Raw genomic sequence first — 25,471 nt, forward strand, 5'->3', positions numbered from 1 at the left:
TCGGGCACGGTGCCTTGCTGCGCTCGGCACACTATTTTATTCTCCCACCACGCCCTAGTGGATGGTAGGGCATGAAATACCGCCTGTCGGCACATGTCGGCTCAAAAAACAGTGAAAAACCCATGTCGACCTTATGACCAGTCGACCTTCCTCATGTCGACCTTTATGCAAATTCAACCTTAAGTCATGTCGACCTTGGCCCATGTCGACCTTAAGTCAGGTCGACCTTCCTGCCAGTCGACCTAGTGGGGTCAACCTAATGACTGTAGACCTAAGTTCATTCTGACAGATGACCACTTCCCCTTCAGGCAATCCCATGCAATTGTGTTCAAATTTAATTCAGTAGCGCTGCTTTAAGTATATTTGTTCTTGGCAATTACATAATTTTTATTTATTTTTTTAAATCCCCTGACATTAACAGACCAATATCAGAGACACACACTGGTCTATGGTGTCCAGAGTGTTGACCTAAACATTGTCTATCAGCCCTCTGGATACCCACTTCATACAAAAACTCCAATGTGTATAGAAATGAAAGTTTTAATGTAAAAGGTTTAGTTTATTTGCATATATAAAAAGTTTTGTCACATTCATACATACAGTATCATAACATCATTTGTCTATATTAGAGAATAACCTTTATTTTAAAAAGTAATCCCTTCTCTACCTAGCACTACTACAAGCACCACCAGAGTGGATCTAGAAAATATTACAGTTTTTTTCTGTATAGGATCTATGGGGGTGATTCAGATTTTATTGTATGAATTCGGCCTTGTTCCGATAGTGGGTGGTCTGCGCATGCGCAGCAAGCGGGAGCGAACGGCTTCAGCAAGTTTCACACTCGCCGAGTCGTTGGGGTGGACATTGGGCCAGAGCAGGGGAATCCCCAGGATTGTACGGGTGTCCGCATGAAAATGCTGGGCTTTCCCCTGGGAACTCAGGCAGGCTGATGCCTGCTTGGGGCAGGCGGCTGACATTACATAACATTAGCGCCAGCACCCTTTTCGGAGAACAGGAGCGGAAATAAAAGTCATGGGTAGAGAAATCATTTGATGGTCTGTGACGGTGAATGATTTCCCTTCGGCCGCATGCGAGAGGATGTGTTCTTTGACACATGTTACCCTCACATGTTACTGAGGGGATGGGGGGGGGGGCGTTCGGTGGGACGGCGCTTACCCGCTCGCTAGGCAGCAAAAGAACGCTGCTTACCAAATGGGTCTGAATCAGGCCCTATGTGTGCTGTTTGATATTTGCATTTGTATAAAGTATTTGTAGTGCCATTTATAAAAGACAGTAGTGTCGTTTATTAAAAAAAAAAACATTAACTGAACCAAGGGTTGTCAGTGTTGGTAATAGAAAATCTTAATGTATGCTATTGTATATAGTTGATACTAATACAAACCCTTCTAAACTACTGTCTGACCGCCTATATTATACCAGAAAATCTAATACTTTAAACTGGAAACTGCAACAACAAACATCTGTATACAGTATACAATAATGGGTGCCTGACCTTTTATTTTTACATAGGGGGTTCCCTGATCTGTTAGATTAAAGAAGAATTAGATATTCTGGAATGTACTTGTATGGAAAATGTATCAAGCTGTTACAAGATTTGTCTAACGTACCCATTCATACTTCTGTGATTGCTTAGTTAATTACTCTTGAAGCCTGTATTATTTTACATGAATTGAAAATGTAAACAACTGGTTGAAGGAAAACATATCACAATCCTTTTGGGCAGCAGATAATAACAAGGGACTGTTTCTTATAGGCGCCATTCAGCACACATATTGAATGGTTTTGGATCCCTTGTGCCCCCAGCAATCAGGCCAATTGGTCCTTTTTCACCAGGGGGAAACTTCAGATTGAACTTCTGAAGGAAGCTGACAAAAAAGATGAAGATCTCGGTCTTTGCTAGAGCCTCACCGATACATGACCTTTTACCTGCCATCAATAAAAGACAATGTTATAAACAGCTGCAGTGCTCATAAATATAAAAACACATATTGCCATGCCTCCCAACTGTTCCGATTACAGTGGGACAGTCCTGCTAATTGAACACTGTCCCACGGGCAGGGTGGGGAACAGATACTGATGAGTTCAGGGAGGGAGTGGTGATGCAGCCGCTTCCGAGTCAGGGGAGGTGGGGTGATGCAGCCGCCACTGCTCCACGAGGGGGGACCAGCACCACCGTTACCCCCCGGTATGGCAGGGGGGGGGGGGGGGGACCTGTTCCCGAGTGCCGCCTTTCAGTGGCCGATGTCCCCAGGCAAATGCCTAAAGCTGCCTAGTGGTGGCGCTGGCCCTGGCTGCAGCACAGTTAAGATTCAAATAGGGGAGGCAAAGCAACTGCCACCAACTGTCATTCCACACCGACTCATTGACAGTTGGTGGCTCCCCTATTTGAGTTTTGGAATATGCTGCAGCCCCACCTCTGGCGGTGCCAGTGGATATAACAAAAGTTACATTTTATCATTCGTTAGCCAAAGTGGACACTTTTCTCTTTCTTTTTTGGTGTATATAATCAAAAACTGCTGTGATGGCATACTAATGTATTGTATATAAACAAATTAAGGGTTTTGTTTTTACCTGCTCCAAATGGTATGTGTGCTTCATTTTTCACAAACTTGCCATTTTCATCAAGGAAATGGTTGGGGTTGAATTGTTCTGGTTTGTCCCAGTATTTTTTATCATACAGAGCAGAGTGTAAAAATGTAATGATCTGGGTGTCCTGAAAAGAATGACAAAAATGGGCTATACAGTTTTGTGATTTACGACCTTCATCTATACTGTTAAATGTCATTGTTCAACCTTTTTGCCATTACTGAAAGCTGTTGCTCCCCGTGACTAGCAAGGTCTCAGCACTGATTTCCCTCTGATCCTTAATACCCTCCCTCTTCAGGAGAATTGGAATATGCCAAATAGGAATTTTGGCAGTACTTTCAAGTAAAACACTTGCAGAAACTCTTCCATGGGACCTCACTTCCCAAAGCTCTCTTTTAAGTCACAGTGTACCACTTTGTTGGCTCTAAGACATGTTCTCCCTGACAATTATGAATGGCTCGCTAAAATGCAGTTTGGCTTTCTTCCTACTTGCACCATAATTTGGCATAAGGAACTGGGGTGCTCTCTCAGGTGGACAGTGGAAACACATATTTCTGTACACCTAAGCTTCCTCATAAAACCTCTCAGTAGTTGAGATGCATCTTCAACTCATCACACAGTCCTATAGATGACTACATTTTCTCAACAGTATTGTCCCAGGCCTGTATAACTCCCGTTGGCACTATGGACAGATGCTGAGATCTCCCCTCCATATTTGGTTGGATGGCCCCAAAATTTACAAATTCTGGGACACAGCTATTCAGATCACTATGCCCGCCTCCCTTGACCACGCACCCATTATACGTATGGCAATGCGTGAGGTGTAATGACTTATTATCTTACCTTTGGTATAGTGTAGCCTTTAAAGTTGATGTCCTTTAAGGCTTCATGAGGTAGACCATTGGGGACAATGCTTGCATATCTCTGCACTTCATGGATCACTGCATCAGTGTAAGGCATAGAGACGCGGTGCTCCAAGGAGGGACATTTCTCAGAGCCAATAACATCATCTATCTCAGCCTGAACTTTCGCTGCAGAAAAAATATATATTTTTAGTAAATGAGTTTGCTGCAGAACCTGACAGATTGCTAGAAAATCAGTCAGTCATGAAATGATGTGAGATCACACTAGTGATGGGCTACCTGCAAGTTTTCAAGGGGCAGATGTATCAACTAGCGCTAAGTGCATATGCTGCAATTAGCGCTAGTTAAGTGGGGGGATTACGTTTTTTCGATATGTATTATCAGCGCACCTAACGTCCGCTAGGGACAGCCCACCCATTAACACCCGGTGGGGCTGTCCCTGTAATCCCCCCCAAGCAATTAGCGGCCATGTATTAACAGCCTTCAAGGCATTAAATCGCTCTGCCCGCTTCGCCAGCCCAGGGCTAGCGTTGTCCTATCCCCACTGCAGGGACAACACTAGCCCTGCTGCTGGGCTACGGGCTGCGCTTGAGATCTTGCGATAATAGCGAGATCTCACGCATGCCCAGAGAGCCGGACAGAGAAGGGGAGAAGGGTTATTTAAAATGCACAGGGGTGTGGGGGGCACCGATAAGGAGAGCCGCTGAGACAGGAAATAACGGCCTCCTAATACATTGGGGTGATATGGGTGCCCGCTTCTCCACGTTATGCAGAAGTGAGACCCATTATTTTTAAAACGCAAAGGGCTTTTTAATACATCTGCCCCCAAATGCTTTAAATACTATACTGACAGTCAGTTCTCTGTGATCTAGTGTATATATTCTGCAGAAGACCCCATAAGTTCAACATCATTTCAGCAGGGACTATCTTCCAAAAGCTTGGTTCCTGTTGTGACTAATTGCATTTCAGTAACAAGGGAACATTTCTGTTTTGTTTGTATAACTTACTCCAATTCCATACATACTACTGTTAGCTGTTACTAGTGATTAACAAATACGTCTTACTCTGAATTTCTGGATATTCCATCATAAATTTAATGGCCCAACGAATGGTGGAGGACGTTGTCCCAGTGCCAGCGATGAACAGATTGAAGGTGGTCATTGTCAGACTCTCCATGGTAAAATGTGAACCTGGATTATCAGCCTCCTAAAGACAATGTTCAACAGAATTTACACAACTGTTCATATGTCATAAATATGTAGGTTTACAAAAAGATATTAGAAGTTATATAATAGGCTGTGAGTTTAAAGAACCGGCATGTTTTCAGCGAGCTGGTTCTAAATATAAAGTAGCAAAAAGGCAAAACTCACGTAAGATACACCAGCTGCCCTGGCGAATGTAAGATGCTATACCTTGTTTAACACTGCCAGGTTCTGCAGTCTTTAAGAGCCAATGGGGCAGATGTATTAAGACTGGAGAAGAGATAAACTGGAGATAAAGTGAAAGGAGAGAAAGCACCAGCCAATAAACTGTGTTTGAAAATGACAGTTAGGAGTTGATTGGCTGGTGCTTTATCTCCTTTCACTTTATCTCCACTTTATCTCTTCTGCAGGTTTAATACCTCTGCTCCAATGGGAGCATAGGGATCCATTTTCACACTCTGATAGCTCCAGTTTTAATTTATATAAATTTGTATTGTCTTCTTTGTGAACTATTGCAGGTGGTAGCTATCGTTATTCTTAAATAGGGACAATTTTTTATCTCTTGTGAAAATGGATTTGACCTTTTTCCCCCCAAAATAATAGCCATTAGTCAATTGGAAAGTTTTTCAAAGTATTATTTTTAAAATGTAATTATTTTGAATCAAGATGTTTGGAAGGATCATGGAGACTAATGGTGTGTACACATGGTGCAAGCACCGCGCTATGCGATCCCGACACGATCAGATCGCATCGGGATCGCATCGCATGGCATGCAGGCGATCTGCATACAATTTTTACTATATGCTGTAGTGCAGATCTGCACTATATAGTCTATGCAGCCAAGACTTTCTGCTTGCGATACGGGAGCGTGCATCGGGAACGCAAGGGTTAAAAACCCATGCGATCTGCATGCGATCCCGATGAGATTTTGACTCTATAGTCAAAATCTCATGCAGATTGTACACGTGTGTACACACCAGGGGTTTAGTTATAAAATCTGACAATTCTGATTGTTTTTATGCCTGATATTCAAAAGGCAATACTTTCACTAGCCCTTTCCTGCTAGGGCATAAACCCAGTGAGAATAACTCTGTTTTATAACCCAACCTTTTATAAATAAAGCCCGTATTATTTTAAAAAATACAGATTAGTTTTACTGTAAATAGATTTTAGAAAGCTAGAGAAGTAGTTTATGCATTGAAATGTTTATGAATTTCTTATAAATGTCCGTTTTTAGGAGCTTTGGATTATGCCAGCTGTGTTTATGGTTCTGTTGTAAAACACATTTTTTTTATAGAATTGTGTATACTAATCCCCCCCCACCCCCTCCCATAAAATGTAATGTATTACCTCATCTATTTTATTTAAGAAGGAGTCTACAAAGTCTCGTGGACAATTGGTGTCTCGGGAGAGTACGTGATTCTCGATGAGACCTCTCAGAAACGACTGCAACATGGAACCGTTCAGGAAGATCTTGTTGTGCTCTCCCGGGAGCCATCTCAGGATATCAGGGAAAGCGTTGTACAGCTGCAGCATTAGAACACATCATCATCATTCACTTAACACTTGCTATGGGCAACCAATCAGATCCTGTCTACTATCTTCCAAAGTGTACTAAATAAATAAGAACTAGATTCTGATTGGTTGCCCATAGCAATATCACATGTGAAGTAGAGTACACATCTTAGTAAATTTCTCCCATATACATTTCCTATCTAATCACATCCCCACTGTAGTAAGCTGCACACATCCTCTCTCTCTCTTTCTTTTTCACACTTTCCATCTTCCTGAACCCTGACCAAACTGCTAGGTCACTATATCATACAGCATACCAGGAATATTTGCATTGAGGTGGACTTTATGCAATAAAGAACACCTATACTTGTGTATCAATGCCTATTGAAAGATTGTAGCTTGCCAGCAGGGCCCTCATACCTTTTGACTGTCTGTAAATACCCCGTTTGTTGTATCACTGTCTACTATTGTAAAGGAATATGCTGCACTATATAAGAAACTGTTAATAAATAAATAAAGTATATGTTAAAATGGGATAAAGGAAATGGAAACAGTAAATATCGAAAATGTACACAGGAAAACTGGGCACATCGGCTAGTGAAAAATAAGAATGCAGCAGTGTGTGGAAGTACATAGAAGGGGAACAGAGTTAAAATGGGCTTAATATAATTAAACATAAATGATAACATCAGTATTGTTATATAATAGTCACACTTGGTATTCTTGATTCCAGGTCCTCTTTAATTAGTTGGCACACATAAGCAGAGGGCAAGTTGCATATTATCATATACAGAGTGACGACCCTAGCTAAATCAAAAATGGTTCGCACCCCTCCAGACTGAACATAAAAAGTGCCCTGAAGGCCAGTGGTGTAGTTAGGTGCCACGGCGCCCGGAGCAAGGGCATGTTTTGCGCCCCCCCAATATGTCATAGGGGAGGCTCCTGCGCAGTGAAAAGTTGGTACGGACCAACATTATACCACACACCGTAATGCCCATTGCACATTTTAGTGAACTTTGTAATTCCAATTACACATAAGACCACACATGATGCCCATGACATACTATATAACACTCGGCAATGCCCATGACATACTATATAACACTCGGCAATGCCCATGACATACTATATAACACTCGGCAATGCCCATGACATACTATACAACACTCGGCAATGCCCATGACATACTATACAACACTCCGCAATGCCCATGACATACTATACAACACTCCGCAATGCCCATGACATACTATACAACACACCGCAATGCCCATGACATACTATATAACACACCGCAATGCCCATGACATACTATATAACACACCGCAATGCCCATGACATACTATATAACACTCTGCAATGCCCATGACATACTATATAACACACCGCAATGCCCATGACATACTATATAACACACCGCAATGCCCATGACATACTATATAACACACCGCAATGCCCATGACATACTATATAACACTCCGCAATGCCCATGACATACTATATAACACTCCGCAATGCCCATGACATACTATATAACACACCGCAATGCCCATGACATACTATATAACACACCGCAATGCCCATGACATACTATATAACACACCGCAATGCCCATGACATACTATATAACACACCGCAATGCCCATGACATACTATACAACACTACGCAATGCCCATGACATACTATACAACACTCCGCAATGCCCATGACATACTATACAACACACCGCAATGCCCATGACATACTATACAACACACCGCAATGCCCATGACATACTATATAACACTCCGCAATGCCCATGACATACTATATAACACACCGCAATGCCCATGACATACTATATAACACACCGCAATGCCCATGACATACTATATAACACACCGCAATGCCCATGACATACTATATAACACTCCGCAATGCCCATGACATACTATATAACACTCCGCAATGCCCATGACATACTATATAACACACCGCAATGCCCATGACATACTATATAACACACCGCAATGCCCATGACATACTATATAACACTACGCAATGCCCATGACATACTATATAACACACCGCAATGCCCATGACATACTAGATAACACTCCGCAATGCCCATGACATACTATAGAACACTCCGCAATGCCCATGACATACTATATAACACTCCGCAATGTCCATGACATACTATATAACACACCGCAATGCCCATGACATACTATATAACACTCCGCAATGCCCATGACATACTATATAACACTCCGCAATGTCCATGACATACTATATAACACACCATAATGCCCTTTACACATTTGACAAATAAGTGCAACTTACCAAGATGCTCAATGCAAGGGGCTTCATGCTCAATGCCAAGGGGCTTCATGCTCGATGCCAAGGGGGACTGAATTTGCTCGTTGCCCAGGGGTGCAGAACTGTGCAGCGGCCCGCTCCCGGCCGCTGTGCAGCAAGGTGGGAGGATGGGTGCAGCAGGGTGGTAGGGATCGGTGGGTGGGTGGGTGCAGCAGGCTGGGAGGGTTGGTTGGTGCCGCAGGGTGAGTGGGTGCAGCAGGGTGGGATGGTTGGTGGGTGCAGCAGGGTGGGTGGGTTTGTGCAGCAGGGTGGGTGGGTGGATTTGTGCAGCAGGGTGGGTGGGTGGCTGCGTTTGTGCAGCAGGGTGGGAGGGTGCACCTTACCTCACCCCTCCCCCTGCTGTGCTGTGCTGCGTCCACCCCTCCCCCTGCTGCGCTGCGCTGCGCTGCGTCGCGTCAACCCCTCCCTCCCCTCCTCCTGGCTCCCCGCTCCCCGCTGTGTCCGGGAGAGAGACACTGCTGCTATGTAAAATTTATATCTCCCGCTGGACCGCTAGCCAATAGGCGCTCGCGGTCCAGCAGCCACCAGTTGATTGGCTTCTGGACCGCAAGCGCCCATTGGCTAGCGGTCCAGCGTGCGGGAGACGTGTTGTGATAGCAGCAGCAGCACGTCTCTCGCGGGGGAGCGGGCAGGGCAACGGCGGAGGCGGGCGAGCGAGCTGGCGGTGCTGGCACAGCTCCGGCGCCAGGCTAGCATCCTGCGCCCGGAGCGTGTGCTCCGCCGTTTCCGGGCTCGCTACGCCTCTGCTGAAGGCACATCTTTTAAAACATAGGGGCGTGGTCTCACTAGTGCTCACATTTTAAATTATGCCACATAGTAATGCCCCTTACACATTTCGCTACACAGCAGTAGTGCTTCAAATACATTATATCACACACAAAAATGTCCCTTACGCATTTTTCCACTCACATAAATTCCCCTTACACACATTATAGGTCCACATACAGTAGGGTCCAGATAGTGGATAGGTGAATAACAGAAAACTACTGAATAACTGTTAGTGAGAGTAGCAGAGTCCCTTGCAAAACAGAGGAGTAATGTGAGTATCCTATAAAAAAAATTACGTGGATTGACCCAAAATTTGAAACTGTTTTGATACCAAAAGCCAACTATAGGGTGTTTTCAATTTCTGCATGAAACCTGACAAGAAGTGGCACATAGTAAATTTACCTCTTTGATGTCATACAATATACATGTATACGAGACATTAACTTCATGCATTGCTATTTGCTCAGAATCAAGTTGATTTTGAATAGGGAACTGACTCAGCGCTACATCTCAGTATTCTCACCTGAAATCCACGTTTTCCCAGAAAGGTGAGGTTTTCATTGATCATTCTGTGCAAGGTTTGGAAAGTTTTATCTTGTGTATCAAACCTATCTCCAAACACAATGGAACATATTACATTGGAAACAGCAGCAGTCACCTCAGGACCTGGATTGAAAGGTTTTCCTGGGAAAAACAAAACATGTAAAATATAGAACATTAATATTCTGCATTTTTCACATTTTTGTACAGGTGCTTTTTCCTTAAAATTACCAATCCAGAAGCATTTTGCAGCTATTGGGACTAATTCAGTATGAGTTACAGTTTTAGGAAACTTTGCAAAACTACAACTCCCGGTGGCAAGCTGCAGGGGGCCATCCAGCACAGGGCAATACTGCCCTGCACGTCGGGGTCTGCCCTTTGATGTGCTTCGCTATACAGTGATGTGACCGGGGAGGGAGTTGGGTCTCAGTTTTGCTACATTTGTGTCCCCATCTTGCTATTGTGACATGTGTTCCTTTGGCTTCATATTGTCTCTCTGTCTGGGGACTTCTACATGTGGTTGAACCACTAAAAATACTTTACCATTTCTTGCCTTGAAGATTTCCACCAGAAAATTGGCTTCCTCGGTCACTCTGTCTTCAATGCTCTTTTTTCCCATACCAAAATTTCGCAAGGTGGCTAAGGAGAACCTTCTTTGCTGATACCAGTGAGGTCCATTTGAGAACACCATTCCTAAAATATAGTACAGTCCTTAGATTCTCTGTGTTATTGGACAATATACATTTCTGAGTTGTAAAATGACTGGATGCACAGGACATTGATATGTCTATAAACCACAAATGAAATATTTATCTCACTCATAAACATTAAAAACCAAAATCATATACAATAATGTATTTTGGTATTTTGCTATTGGACAGATTTGAGGTAAAACAGAAGATTGTTTTGTGGAGGAGGTGTACACAGTGAAATTTTGCTGTTGATTTTGACAATATAATTAAAATCATATATGTCAAATTAGCCGAAATCGCACCGTGTTAAAGGGGGCTTGCTATATAATTGTGCGGTCGGTATCGCAATTAGAAATAAATTGTGCAGTACATCGCAGCAAGGGCCATGCTGCACAATGCAGCATGGCTAATGCTACCCCCATCCCCCTTCGCCGTCTTTTGGCACTCCACCGGGATCCTGCGGCCGCCGATATCGTTATCAATTTTGGCAGACGCCGATCACATTGTGTGTATATACACATTAAGAGTGGAAGGCATGCAGGGAAATGGTATTGTCAAAGGTGTACAATGGAGCAGTGAATTTGACAAGGTAGCAAGGGGAGGCATCTAAAGATGGTGCAGATACAACTAGTGTTGGTAGATTGTGAGGAGCTGAGTCAAAATCTCATCTGGATCTCATGCAGATTGTATGGGTTTTAACACTTGCGATCCCAATGCGCGCTCCCGTATCGCAGCCAGAAAGTCTTGGCTGCATAGACTATATGGTGCAGATCTGCACTATATAGTCTAAATTGTATGCAGATAGTCTAAATTGTATACATAGTCTAAATTGTATACATAGTCTAAATTGTACAAGTGTGTACACACCTTAACTAGTGTATGGCACCTTTAGACAGTTAAGATGAAAAAAATGGGGAGCTGTAGAATGGAGAGGATTAATCTGAAATGGAAAATGGCAGTAAAATGACAGGATCATTTTTGGAGACAGTGAGTTGGAGAGGAATACTACGATAAGGAGAGGGTTTCAATTAACATAGACTAATGGTGATGGCTGTAGAAGTGGTGTCAAGGACTGAGATAAGAACATGGTCATAGAGAGCAACAGCTTTGTCAGGACAGAAGAGGGTGGTATTGGGGGACAGAAAACAAAATGATAAGATGCTGGAAGTGTCAATTACTTTTGTTTTATCCTTATTTTTTGTTCTTTGATTTTGAAAGGTCATATGAAGAAATAATAAAGAATTGTGTATACTTACTAACAAAAAAATACAGGTGTGTTTTCTATTTAATACAGATTACAATCCACTACCATATTTACATTTATTACTTAGGTTTTATATCCAAACCACTCTGTCATTGATTCTACAAAGGACTTCCTCATCTATTATGATGATATTGTTTTTATATTCAGCTGCAACACAGAGTACACTCGTTTTTATTTTATTTGAAATACCATATATACTCGAGTATACGCCTACTTTTTCAGAACATTTTTTATGCTGAAAGAGCCCCCCTCTGCTTATACTCGAGTGAGGGTCCCTCTTGAGAAAATAAGTTTTCCCAGTTTTTTGTTGTAAAATTAGGTGCCTCGGCTTATATTCAGGTCAACTTATACTCGAGTATATACGGTAAGTTATTATCTCATTTAGCTCCCCTCTCCCTCCCACAGGTACAAGCCAATTACTAGCGAAAATTGCAGCTGCTGCCAAAAAAAAACAGTCTATAGCAATGGATTTCTTTAGATTCATTATCATTGACCCTTTTACAACCCAGTGTGTCTTATTTGTTTCCCATGGACTGGCTGGAAATGTCGATAATTAAGCATAAGAGGGCGGTTCAATTCTTTTGTTTTTTAATTTTCATTTAATGTGCTGAAGTGGACTCTTTATGTTGTTCTTATATTTGAATACTGTATAATGTTTTTGTATCATTTCACTGAGTTATTCTACCCATCGTCTGTATAAGTTTAATGTAAATTGAAGTCTTATAATAAAATGATAAAAAATATATATATATGTTATTATGCTACTGATTTGGATGAATGATCCACTTAAACACATAATCATATTTATTTTATACTGTATGTTCCTCTCACCTATGTAACAAAGTTTCCAGTTCACAAAAATGGTAACATTTTGTTTCCTAAGAACTCTACACACCCTGCAATCTGAAAATGGTCCAACTGAGGCAGTGACTGTGTGGCAATTTGGTGTTGCTGTGTGGGCAGCATCATAGATCTTGTTATCACCCTGCTGCCTTAATGGACATTTATGACAATGCTCCATCTGTGCATAATCCTATAAATGACTACTTTATTGTACAGTCACATGAGAGGCAGGTTGATAGGAGCCGTGTAGCCTGGAATAGCGCAGCTGTTGTCTGGGTTACCACCTTTCCCAGGATCTCACCATGCTTAGTATGGCCTCTTCTTGCTTTGCGGTGCTGCCTCTTCTCTGGTCTGTGGCTGATTTGCAGCCTTGAGAGCAGTCATGGCCTACTACTTAGGAGAGTTTACATGTGTGAGGCTTGCCCTTTTTCCCTAGCCAAATTACCACCCTTCACTCCATATTTGTTTGTCTTTGCAATAGCATTTGCATACTTTCCTATTTGATTTACTTATTTTACTATTACTCTCTCTGCTCCCTTCCTCTATTATTGATGTAAAGAGACGTAGTATAGTCATATTTTACAACAGGGGAGACCAAACCTCGAGATCTACTAACAGTTCACATTTTCCAGACCACCTAGCTGGTGCACATGTGTAGTCATTACTAACTGTCACATTTCAAACATGCTGCATTCATTCCTAAATGACACATTCTACAGCTCCATAGGTGGCCTGGAAAACATGGACCATTGGTAGATCTCGAGGGCCAGTTTGGCCACCACTGTAGCATAAGTTATAGAGGGATCAGTAATACTAATCACAAGTACTTAGTACTCTATTACTTAATTACAAAGCAAAATACAGGAAAAATATGCAATCTGGTTAAAAAAAAGGTTAGAGGTACGATACAAGTGACTCTCTTACTCCTTGAACCATGTATAATGTTAAAACTGAGATATTTTCATTTTTGGTATGGCGAGGGGCCACCAAGGTAAGTTTTGCCCTGGTCAGCACTATCTAGAACCAGCCAATGTCAACCAAATGACGCAGCCACCTATGAACACCTTAAAACTTAATAGCCTCTGAAAACATGCCACATACAGTACCAGCCTTTTCTGGGCTCACATTTTATTTACCTTTTCTTCTTGCAACCCTTTCAAAAACTGGAAGAATTGCTCTGCCGCTGAAATCATCTGCCTGTCCAATCAAAGCTTCCTTCAACGTATCATAGCTGTACAAAACCACGGTTGGTTTAAATCCAAAGTAGATTGTGTAGACATTTCCATACTTTTCCCCAAGCTGGCACACAGAGCAGAAAAAAATGTCAGATATCAACTGCCAGGAAGCTGGTTACTGATGTCCTATGATTAGTATAAATAAACACACACACACCTGTTACTATAACACAATGGATGCTTGCCAAAGGTTAAATTCTAATAGTTACAGGAGAAAGGGATCCCGCAGCTGTATAGTGTACATAGATGCAGCATTGGTCACCAATAATTCAATTGTCACAGTCCTTAGTAACTCTATGGTCATGTAGAATGGCCGTGGGAGCTAAAAAAGGATTGCAATGGCTTTTATAAAAAAACAAAAACGCTGTAATCTTGCCCAGTGCCCTGCCCAGTGCCTTGCAATTTACTGGGCAGGGCACTGGGACAGATTACAGCGTTTTTGTTTTTTTTTAAATCCATTGCAGGGCACTGGGCACAGCAGGCAGGGCAAGTCAATTTGCTGAAATCACAGTGAGTCACTGCACTTACATCCGCCGGGCACCCAGAGAGAGAGGAGTCAGGAGGAGCAATCTCTCCCAGACGGGACTGTCAATCCCCGCAGCCACCGCCGCATACCCCGGTCCCGGACCCTGGGCCTTATTTTGGTTTATTCTTTCTGACAAAATCCTTCTTAGATGGACAAAACCATGTGCACTGCAGGGGGGCAGATGTAACATGTGCAGAGAGAATTAGATTTGGGTGAGTAATTTTGTTTCTGTGCAGGGAAAATACTGACTGCTTTATTTTTACACTGCAATATAGATCTCACTTTGAAGTAAAACCCCACCCAAATCTAATTCTCTTTGCACATGTTACATCTGCCCCACCTGCAGTGCACATGGTTTTGCCCATCTAAGAAGGATTTTGTCAGAAAGAATGAACCAAAATAAGGCCCCCTGTGCTGGCTGCTGCGCGTGCACACACACACTCGCTAGCCCCCGCCGCAGCAGCAGCACATGGAGGAGGGTGGACGGGAAGGAGGACACAGAGAGAGCCACCCAAGTTCAGGTGTAAGCTCCGCAAAGTACCATGGGAGGAGCTGTGTGCAGTCGGGCATGCGCGCAGCCCTCCCGAGTCCCGTGGCCATGTTTTATGTATAAAATCCGGGCAGCGGCAGTCAGAATAAATATTTAAAGGTACAGACGCCGGGCAGTCTAATGGGTGGTCCGGTGCACCCCCGGACCACCCCCTAGATTCGCCTATGTCTGGCTAAGATTGCTGGGTCACCGTATCATACAGCTCAACAAGAGTTGGACTATATGCAATCGAGAACAGGTTTCCTTGTGAATCATTGCCTATTTCCCTATAGATTGTAAGCTTGTGAGCAGGGCCCTCCTACCTTTAATGGTCTGTTAATACTCAGTTTGTTGTATCACTGTTTCCAATTGTAAAGCGCATCGGAATATGCTGCGCTATATAAGAAACTGTTAATAAATAAATAAGACCTGGGACGGGTGTGGATCGTATTGTCGACCCGACTTAGGTCGACAATCATTAGGTTGACCGTTGGGTCGACAGGCAACTAAGTCGACAGGGTTCTAGGTCAACATGGGTGAAGGTCGACAGTAGCGTTAGGTCGACATGGGTTAGGTCAACAGGTCGCGAAGTCACCATGTTTTTTTTTACTGTTTTTTTACCCGAATGTCAACACAGTCGACATGTACACAGTTGGAAGTCAACCGCAGCCCTTGCATTGCTTCCTTCGCTCGCAATGCTTCGGGCACGGTGCCTCGCTGCGCTTGGCACACTATTTTATTCTCCCACCACGCCCTAGTGGATGGTAGGGTATGAAATACCGCCTGTCGGCACATGTTGGCTCAAAAAACAGTGAAAAACCCATGTCGACCTCGCGACCCGTCAACCTAAAACCATGTTGACATTGTCCCATGTCAACCTAGACACCTGTCGACCTAGAACCCTGTCAACCCAACAGGGTAAACCTAATGACTGTTGACTTAAGTCGGATCGACAATACGAACGCATACCCCTGGGACACCTACTTTCAGTGTACACACTTTCACCAGCCCTATGGAATTTGCAGTTTCTCTATACAACTATGTTTTCCCATGTGAGCGGCTGTGCATACAACCCCTTTCACAGACATGTCCAAAACATGCCTATAAGACTGACCATATTCGTGCCTGCGCCGATACCTCCCTGTCACCAACCTACATGCATGCCTCTGACACAATTGGGACCATGGGCCCGATTCAGACCTGATCTCTGGGTTGCGAGTTTTCAAAGCCCAGCAATCAGGTAAACGCCGCCCTATCGAACGCACTCTCCCTGCCCATGTGCACAGCTGCAAATGCATTCACAGCCATGCACATAAGGGGAAAAACATTCAAAATCACCCACCATCAAATGGTTTTCCCCTCTGATCGCAGCACCAGGTTAGCCAGGACTTACTCGGAGCTGCGATGGCCGTGGAGCAACAGCCGGAGAATGCCTGTGTTTTCTGGGGAACTCCCAGAAAACGCAGGGTTACCACCCCCAGAAGATGGCAGGGTATCAATCACGCTGCGAGCAGCCAGCAATTGCATACCGTGAGCCATGTGCGGTCTTTCAATAATTGCCCGTGCTGAATCAGACCCTATGTGCGATGCAAGTTAGATGTATTCGGAGTAGAAAGAGAAATCAGTCCACTATGTCTGACATCGGCAGTGCGTCCGCCTCTGCATCAAACCTAGAGAGTATCTCAGAAACTGCTGGACAGGGATTTCCACGCATATTTGTCCCTAATAGGAAAATGGTGCAGAAAACCAAAACCATCAAGTGAGTGGCAGGTGGGTGGATAAACATACCTTGTTAATGAGACAAGTCAGAGGAGCATGTCCAGATTGGTATAAACTGACAGAATAAGACAGTAACTCAAACAGCCATGCATTACAGCAGTGGAATGCAGAAGAGAATCTCTGAACTCACAGCATGACAATCCTTGAATCAGATGGTAACAGAAGACCACACCAGCTTTCACTCCTATTAGTTAGGTGGATGACGTATCTTGCCAGGAGCCCCATGGGATGTAAATTGAGTTCTGTATCACAAACGGTGCATCCGTCTGTCTAAGTGAGTATCAAAGGTTTAATGATGGAAAGTTCTGATGAGGGGTTAATGATGGCGCAAAAGGGGTCACTAGGGATTAATAATTAATGGAGGTGTAATAATGTAGGATGAGGGGTCAAGTATAAATGGAGGTTTAATGATGGTGGGCCAAATATAATAGGATGCATGTATATATTTGATTAAATTTTTTATTGATCTTTTTGCAATCATGTCTTCTCATTCACCCCAGTGTTGTTTATTTAATCCAACTTGTTTTGAAACTCTCCTAGGAGTTGTAGAGTGGATATGTTTTGTTACTGCCTCGCCTTTGAAAGCCAGTGTTCAGGTAAGTTTTATTGTAATGCAGCAGCAATTGCCATGTTTATCATTCTGAGTCATAGGTTGAAATGTAATAGGAAGAGAGATTCAGAAAGTGAGAGATTTGGTAAGAAATCTCCAGTATTTCTAAAGCGACAATCATTTACACTGCAAAACCAGTTTGATTTTGCAGTGTAAATGATTGCCGCTTTAAAAAATACTGGAGATTTCTTAAAAAAAATCTCTCACTTTCTGAATCTCTCAACCCTTGAAGTTTCCCCCATAGAGTAGTGCTGTTTTGTATACTTCAGTAAAGATAGAAAGATATTTACTACCCTTGCTGAAAGTAATATTTTCTCAGAGAGAATAGGAGCCTGCTCATAGAATAAAAAATGCCGAAATATTCCTTAAAGACAATGAAAAGAGGGAGGTGGGACTGTCGCATAAGAAACTCATTACTTATTTTTTTCATATGTTTTAAATCCACAAACATACAATGAAAAATGCATAAAAACAATTTAACAAGGTAGATCCTTACAGGTCATTAAAGTAGAATTAGAGATGACCAGTGTTGCTCCATGTCTTCACTCCAGGGTTGCCTACCCTCCCGCTTTCAGCGGGAGCCTCCCGTTTTTTGAAGGAGCCTCCTGCTGCCCTGTAAATCCTCCGGATTCTCCCGGTTTTACAGCATGGCTCCCCAATTTGGCCTGCGCATGTGCAAGTCCGGAATGCGGGGATGGCGCCTGAACTGGCAACGTCAGTACATTGCCGTAAAGCTATGCTAACAACCGCAGGGTTGTGAGAGGGGTAGCCTGCCTCAGCATCTGGGAGTGGTTTGGTAGTGCAGAGCGGCAGCAGTACCTTTCCAATGGCAAGAGGCACCGTGGGCGGACCAGCCGGCGGCAGTATTGGCAGCAGTAGACAGTAGCTATGATGTGGTGGGGGTCAGTAGCAGTGAGACAGATGGACCAGCCGGGGGCAGTACTGGTAGCAGCACGGATGCGGAGGGGACCAGCGGCAGTGAGAAGTGCGGATCAGCCGTCTGCAGTGGCAGGGAGGCAGTTGTCACCAGTATAGCCGACAAAGTAGTGGTGTACAAGTAAGTACATAATCTTTAATATGTTGCTCTGTACATCCCACTCTTTCTCTACCCCCTATCCCTCCGGTGTGCAGTCTATCTCTCTCTCCCTGGCACACTGTCTATCTCTGTGTCCCTAGTGCACAGTCTCTCTTCCTGTCCCCAGTGTGCAGTCTCTCTCTCTATACCTGGCACACTGTCTCCCCTTCCTCTTTCTCTCAAATGTGCTATTGCATATGGAAGAGTGAGAATCAGAACTCTAGAAGAATAGCTATGGGAGCAGGTGGTCTGAAGTGAATCCACCCCCTTATGGGAGCATTGTGGACATGCTTCTTAGTGCAATAGGTACACCTATAGGTGGAGGAAGACATGCCTTTTTTTCGAGGGGGGGGGGGGGGGGGGTATGCCATCTCAGCAGGGCGGCACATTCCTATTTCTACTACAAGCTAAAATCTCCCTGAAAACTGTTTTCAAAAGTGGACAAGTATGCAGTTCACTCACGTGCATGTCTGTTATTCTTCAGTGGAACTAACACATGCCGAGTGTAAAATGTACGGTGTTTGCTTTAATCCTCCTCTTCTGATCTCACAAGATAATACATACTGTAGCTTGGTTTCTTTCTAAGTCACTAGAAAGAAGATTATAAGTTCTTTCTAATGGTGAAAACGCAATTTCTCGAATAAGAAATATCTATGTACAGAGACACAACCTTTACAGTTGTATTATTTATATGTATAGATGACGTGCTGCCTAGTCTGTTCACACTAGTGCTACAGTCCTGTTCAGACTTGCGGACTGCTTTACAGGCTTCTGACTGGAAATATTATTGCATTCAAGGTACAAATCTACTGCACAGTGTAAACTGATCACAAATGTACTGCAGGACTACTATTTGCCTGCAGTGTTTACCTACTTCCTTTCTTAGTTCATTTAGTAACTTACCTTTGTTAAAGTCTCGTAAGGAGCCAATTTATCAATCTGATGTAAATTGCCAATGACTGGCCATGGAGCTGGCCCTGGGGGTAGGTTGCGCCTTTTCTTCCATGCATTTATGTAGAGAAAGACCAGAACAGCCAGAAAACCAGCAAGTAGAGCGGACAGCATGTTTGTTAAACTCAGTGAAGCACTCGCCCCTTAGAACTAGTTATTTAAAACAAGTCTGGGTAGTGGCTCCACCTACATGTATGAACTCTCCTCTGCTTCTGTTAACTGATGTAACACAGCAGTAAGGAGAGGCAGATGACTTATTCCAGCACTTCTTTTCACTTCTTTGTATACACTAGTCTCGGGCAACTTTCACACTGCAGCTCTTAAACGGTATATTGACTTTTTTTTTGCCTTTTAAAACATTTAGAGCTGCAGTGTGAAAGCTCCAGGGTGCTTTACCCATTTAAGAAATACCAGTATTTCTTAAACGGGTAAAAAGAAGTGTCCTACCCGCTTCAGACCCATTTTTTTGGCAGTGTGAACGGGTCTGAAATGTTATTTAGGACCCTGGCAGTAGTGATCACCCGGCTGCTGGCTGCAGGATTGAAGCACCTGATGCTCACAGTGTAGAGGAGGGAGGGGACAGGAGCTCCGGCAGCGCTAGTACAGTGACTCCTGCTGCGGAATGCTCTCACATTAGTGCTGTGGGAGTGGGGATAAGTGGCCCCTGGCTACACTTTTGCATTTACTTTGTACACATGGTCTGTGGCCGATTATAGGAAAAATACTTGCATGCTTGCGGTGTGAGGTTTCCGGATTTAGTTTTCCAGCTCCCTCCGGTGAGTGCGGACTTGTTGCAGCTTTCCTGCCTGCCAGCTGCTGGATATAAGGTACAGGGTAGCAATAACTCTACGGCACTGGGAGCAGCTATGCATTACGCCTCGTATCAGTGTCTTGTGATGCTGGCTTCTCCTTGCAGGAATCTGATCCCCCAGCGTGGCTGCACGCATTTAAGAATGGAATAAACGTGTCTCATGCTGTAATTCCACTGTGTCCCCAGAGCTGCTGCGGCCGGTGCTGGCAATGCTGCTGCTGGAGCACACGGCGCCGGCACACGCTGCAATCCGGGGAAGGGGAGGGAGGGGATGTTACTAGGTGCTGGCTGTGTGCTGCATTATGGGGTATTACTGGTTAATTACCGTGTACCTTTCACAACGGATTCAATGTGAAAGGTACAAAAATGGTAATTAACCAGTAATATATTGATTACAATATGCAGCGTGAAAGGGGTTAAACTTGCTCTGACCCGGTCAAAGAAACGTTAAACAAAAAACTGGTCAGACCAGCTTTTGCAGTGGGAAAGCAGCATTATCTGAGGCTTCACATCGCATCAAATTTCTCTTGAACTCCCCAGCAGCTTCCTACCTTCTGATTTAGTACTTGAGTGCTTTTATATGAGATATATCACATGCGATTTATCAAGCCATTGACAAATCGCATGTGACTTATCTTACTGCATACACATGCACCATACAATTTATCTGATAGGCTCTAATATGGCTATATAAATCTATATAGGAGAGGCTGGTGTCTACCCTACCTATCTTTGCACAGGCCTTGGGGTGTATCATCTCTGACACCTGCAAAGCCATCATCAAGATGCTGCATAACCAGTATTTTAAGGTAAGAAAAAGTCTTCACACAATATATCCCTGCATGCGGGGTTTTAGCAAGAACATTTGTTTTTGATTATTTTGCATTCAACACATTTGTTACTTAATTTAACCCCTTCATGACAGAGCCAGTTTGTGCCTTCATGACAGAGCCCTTTTTTTCAAATCTGACATGTCTCACTTAAGTGGGGATAACTTTTTTTTGCTTTTACTTATCCCAGTGATTTTGAGATTGTTTTCTCGTGACACATTGTACTTCAAGTTAGTGGTAAATTTTGGTCGATACAGTCTGTGTTTTTTTGTGAAAAATACCAAAATGTCGTGAAAAAATGGAAAATTTTGCAATTTGCAAAATGTCACATTTTCTGCTTGTGAGACAAATAAACATACCACTCAAAATAGTTAATAACTAACAAAGACCATATGTCTACTTTATGTTGCAATCATTATTTCAACCTCCTTTTCATTTTTTTGGACACTAGGAGGCTTCAAATATGAATAGCAAATTCTCAAATTTTCAAGAAAATTTCAAACACTGATTTTTTTAGGGACCAGGTCAGTTATGATGTGACTTTGAGTGACTTGTATGTGAGACACCCCCATAAATGATGCCATTTCAAAAACTGCACCCCTCACAGTATTCAAAACAGCATTTTGGAAGTTTGTTAACCCTTTAGGTGTTTCGCAGGAATTAAAAGAAAGTGTAGGTGAAATTTCAAAATTTCATTTTTTTTGCAGATTTGCAATTTTAATACATTTTTCTAAGGAACACAGTAGATTTTACTAGAGAAATGTGACTAAAAATTGATTCCCCCAATTCTTTGGTTTTCATAAATATCCTATATGTGGCCCTAGTGTGCACGGTGACCAAACCACCGGCTTCATAATAGAAGGAGCACCTACTTGATTTTGGAGCCTCCTTTTTATGAGATTATTTTTTAGGCACCATGTAGGTTTCTAGGCACCATAAGATGCTAAAAGTTAGGAACCCCCCCACAAGTGACCCCATTTTGCAAACTACACCCTTCAGGGAATTCATCTAGGGGTATAGTGTACATTTCAAACCCCCAGGGGTTTCACCAATTGTGGTACAACTGGGCAGTGAAAATGAAAAAAAATAATTTTTCATTTTCACAGCTCAGTTGTATCAAAATTGGTGAAACCCCTGGGGGTTTGAAATGTACACTATACCCCTTGATGAATTCCCTGAAGGGTGTAGTTTGCAAAATGGGGTCACTTGTGGGGGGGTTCCACTGTATGGGTGCTTCGGGGGTCATTCAACCAGAATCTGTGCTGCAAAATCCAAATATCACTCCTTCCCTTCTGAGTCCTGCCATGCACCCAACTGGTATTTTTTGGTCACATGTGAGGCATTGCCGTACTCGGGAGAAATTGGGGCACAGATTTTGGGGTGCTTTGTCTCCTTCATTCCTTGTGAAAATGAAAAATTTTGAGCCAGAACTGCATTTTTCTGTAAAAAAATGTAATTTTTTACAGAAAAATGTAGTTCTGGCTCAAAATTCTTCATTTTCACAAGGAATGAAGGAGACAAAGCACCCCAAAATCTGTGCCCCAATTTCTCCCGAGTACGGCAATGCCTCACATGTGACCAAAAAATACCAGTTGGGTGCATGGCAGGACTCAGAAGGGAAGGAGTGATATTTGGTGGTGGAATGAATGGTGGGTGCTATGTCGCATTAGCAAGACCCCCGAAGCACCAATACAGTGGAACCCCCCCACAAGTGACCCCATTTTAGTCACCAGCTTTGGGAGGGGGGCTGGCGCTGCGGCTGGCGGGGGGGTGGGAGGGGTGCTGGCGCTGCGGCAGCCGGGTGGGTGGGAGTGAGGGGGGCTGCCGGGTGGGAGGGGGGGGGGGGCTGGCGATCGGTGGTAATCGGTGCGGTATATACACACACACACATATATATATATATATGTGTGTATATATATATATATATATATATATATACATACACACACATATATATATATATATGTGTGTGTATATATATATATATATATATAAATATATTTTTTCAGTGCATATATTTAATTTTTAACTTTTTCTGCAGCTTGATGCTGCTGCTGCTGCTGCGGGGGGGAGGGGGGAGGAGGGCAGCGCTGCGTGCGCTCCAGACGCTCCGGGGGGAGCCGGGGGAGCTGCTGCTGCTGCCGGGTGAGTGCCCGGCGGGTTCGAGGGGGGGCTGCACATCGGTGGTGATCGGTGCTGTACTTGACAGCACCGATCACCACCGATCCCTGTGTTACCGAGCGGCTTAGCCGCCGGTAACACAGGAAACGCTGTGAATGGCTGTTCAGATTTGAACAGCCAATCACAGCGATCGCCGACCGGGGGAGGCATCCCTGCCCCCCCCGGGCGGCGAGGGGGGATGTCTGCTGTCGGGGCCAGCAGACATCGTCCCTCTGTCACTGCGTCTCTAGACGCAGTGACAGTTTGAAGTCATGACGTATATATACGTCATGTGTCGGGAAGTACTTCCCGACCATGACGTATATATACGTCAAATGTCGTGAAGGGGTTAATGTCCATTAGCACATGGTTTTATTGATTGTGTTTACAATTGTTTGTTTATGTTAACAGACTGTTCCCATGACAACAAACACCTGTCCGGTGACGTCACTTCTGGTTTCGACGGCGGGTCCATGACCAGCGCAGCGGTGTTTATGGGACTTTAATCCAGGTCTCCCGAATAAAGACAAAAGGCGGCACTCCACGTCAGGAGTCTGGGCAGCACCATTCGCGGGACTGTCAGGGACTTCCAGGTCACATGATGTCACAACCCGCACTGGTCCCGCAAAACAGGTGCCTGGAGGGCATCTAATTCTCCAAACATGAATATTATATACTAGTGCGCCCGCTCGAAGCAAAAGCTTTAAAAAGCTAGTCTGCTACCTTCTGTGTTTGTTCATGTGTGAGAAAGAGATGTAGGGTCACATTTAATGACATGCGAAATTCCCGAATTCGCATATTTAATGAGATGCAAAAATGGCAAAAAACGCTGATTTTGCAGCGAAATCGCACATTCTGAAAGTTTGCTTTTTAGTCGCGCCAGAACTCGCATCCAAATTTATTGAGATGTGAAATTGGGAACATGTGTCTAAAATTCGCCACACATGTAGACCAGGTTCTGACAGGCAAATTGGCCAGAACCCTGCACAGATCATTGCGATCTGTGCATGGTCCTGTGTTAAAAAATGTGTAAAAATGTTTTTGTTTTTTTAAATGGCGTGGGGTCCCCCCTCCTGAGCATAACCAGCCCCGGCTCATTGAGCCGGACCTGGTTCCAAAAATACGGGGGACAAAAAGCGTAGGGGTCCACAGATGCCGGTGACAGCCCCGGGCTTCAGCCCTGGACGGGTGAAGCCTGAAGGGGGGGACCCCTTTTTTGGGGGGGGTCCCCACTCCTCCAGGTACCCCTTCCAAGGCTGACCAGCCACGGTGCTCATGTTTCGGCCGGGGGACCTTATGTAAAAAGTGTCCCCCGGCTTTGGCATGACACAGCCGGTGCTGGTTCCAAAAATACGGGGGAAAAAAATCTGGGGGTCCCGCATACTTTTGGAACCAGGACCAGTCCAAGAGTCCGGGGCTGGTTTCATAAATACGGGGGACCCCTACGCTTTTTGTCCCCCCGTATTTTTGGAACCAGGTCTGGCTCAATGAGCCCAGGGCAGGTTATGCTCAGGAAGGGGGACCTCACGCCATTTTTTTTAACACAAATTCTCACATTTTTTCTCAAATTCGCACATTTTCATGCCTAAAAAACTCAATAGACACTAGTAAGTAATAAAAGTTATATTGAGCGTTTTCTCCAACAGAACTCAAGGCATATATAGATAGTAGGTTTACCATAATACAGGTTGAGTATCCCTTATCCAAAATGCTCGGGACCAGGAGAATTTTGGATAAGGGATTATTCCATATTTCAGAATATTTGAATATTTCAATAATGTATTTTGAAGTATCTTGCATTTATGCTGTATAAACAAATCAACCACATGAATCACACACAAATATATTTATTTGTTCAAAAATCAAGGTTTCAAAACATGAAACAAAATTTGTGTACTATCTTAGGCACTGAATTTGAATGCCAAGCAATCATTTTCTTGCACATATATAGTGCCAGTTACATATCATGTCCTCAGTAGTGCGGTTACAAATGTCCCCAGTAAGTTTTTAGCAAAAAATATATATATTTTTTCACTTTCTGGAATGTATGGTTTTCGGAATAATTCAGATAATGGATATTCGGATACAGGATACTCAACCTGTAACTCTTTAAACTGGGGCACTCATGAATTACTTATACCCCTTTTCCACTAGCAACCTGGGTCAGACCTGGTAATTTGTACCCGGATCGATATCGGGTTGGACCTGGGTTTAAGACACATTTCCACTACAGTGCTACCCGGTAAATTGCTGGATCAGCCCCGTTTACACTTAACCCAGGTAAAGCCTGTTTTTTTTCCTATAGAATA

At 43.7% G+C, this 25,471-nt stretch overlaps 1 protein-coding gene and 1 long non-coding RNA gene across 3 annotated transcripts; one reads left to right on the forward strand and one right to left on the reverse strand.

Annotated features, from left to right (window-relative positions):
* Positions 1-534: 534 nt before the first annotated feature.
* On the reverse strand, positions 535-19,513 carry LOC146008748 (cytochrome P450 2F3-like). The gene is made up of 9 exons (XM_083148381.1): positions 19,314-19,513; positions 13,793-13,955; positions 10,401-10,550; positions 9,841-10,001; positions 6,023-6,199; positions 4,535-4,676; positions 3,451-3,638; positions 2,593-2,734; positions 535-1,947 (listed from the first exon to the last, which is right to left on the reverse strand). The coding sequence occupies exons 1-9, from the start codon at positions 19,473-19,475 to the stop codon at positions 1,769-1,771; spliced, it is 1,464 nt and encodes a 487-aa protein (XP_083004507.1). The 5' UTR covers positions 19,476-19,513; the 3' UTR covers positions 535-1,768.
* Positions 18,346-24,225, forward strand: LOC146008749 (uncharacterized). 2 transcript variants are annotated; one of them, XR_014444559.1, is made up of 3 exons: positions 18,346-18,392; positions 20,877-20,981; positions 23,574-24,225. It is a non-coding gene; the product is annotated as an uncharacterized LOC146008749 (long non-coding RNA). The 2 variants fall into 2 exon arrangements; XR_014444560.1 differs by lacking the exon at positions 18,346-18,392 and adding an exon at positions 19,870-20,188.
* Positions 24,226-25,471: the final 1,246 nt, after the last annotated feature.

Source organism: Crinia signifera, chromosome 6, assembly GCF_055691185.1.
Source record: "Crinia signifera chromosome 6, ASM5569118v1, whole genome shotgun sequence".
NCBI classification, from domain to species: domain Eukaryota; kingdom Metazoa; phylum Chordata; class Amphibia; order Anura; family Myobatrachidae; genus Crinia; species Crinia signifera.

Bases quoted from the DNA above. Each gene is read 5' to 3' on its own strand.
- LOC146008748 (XM_083148381.1), bottom strand. From the start codon at position 19,475: ATGCTGTCCGCTCTACTTGCTGGTTTTCTGGCTGTTCTGGTCTTTCTC. The intron at 10,002-10,400 runs GTAAAGTATTTT...TGTTTTTCCCAG, and splicing joins AATCTTCAAGGCAAGAAATG to GAAAACCTTTCAATCCAGGT. The intron at 2,735-3,450 runs GTAAGATAATAA...CATTCTTTTCAG, and splicing joins AAGGCTACACTATACCAAAG to GACACCCAGATCATTACATT.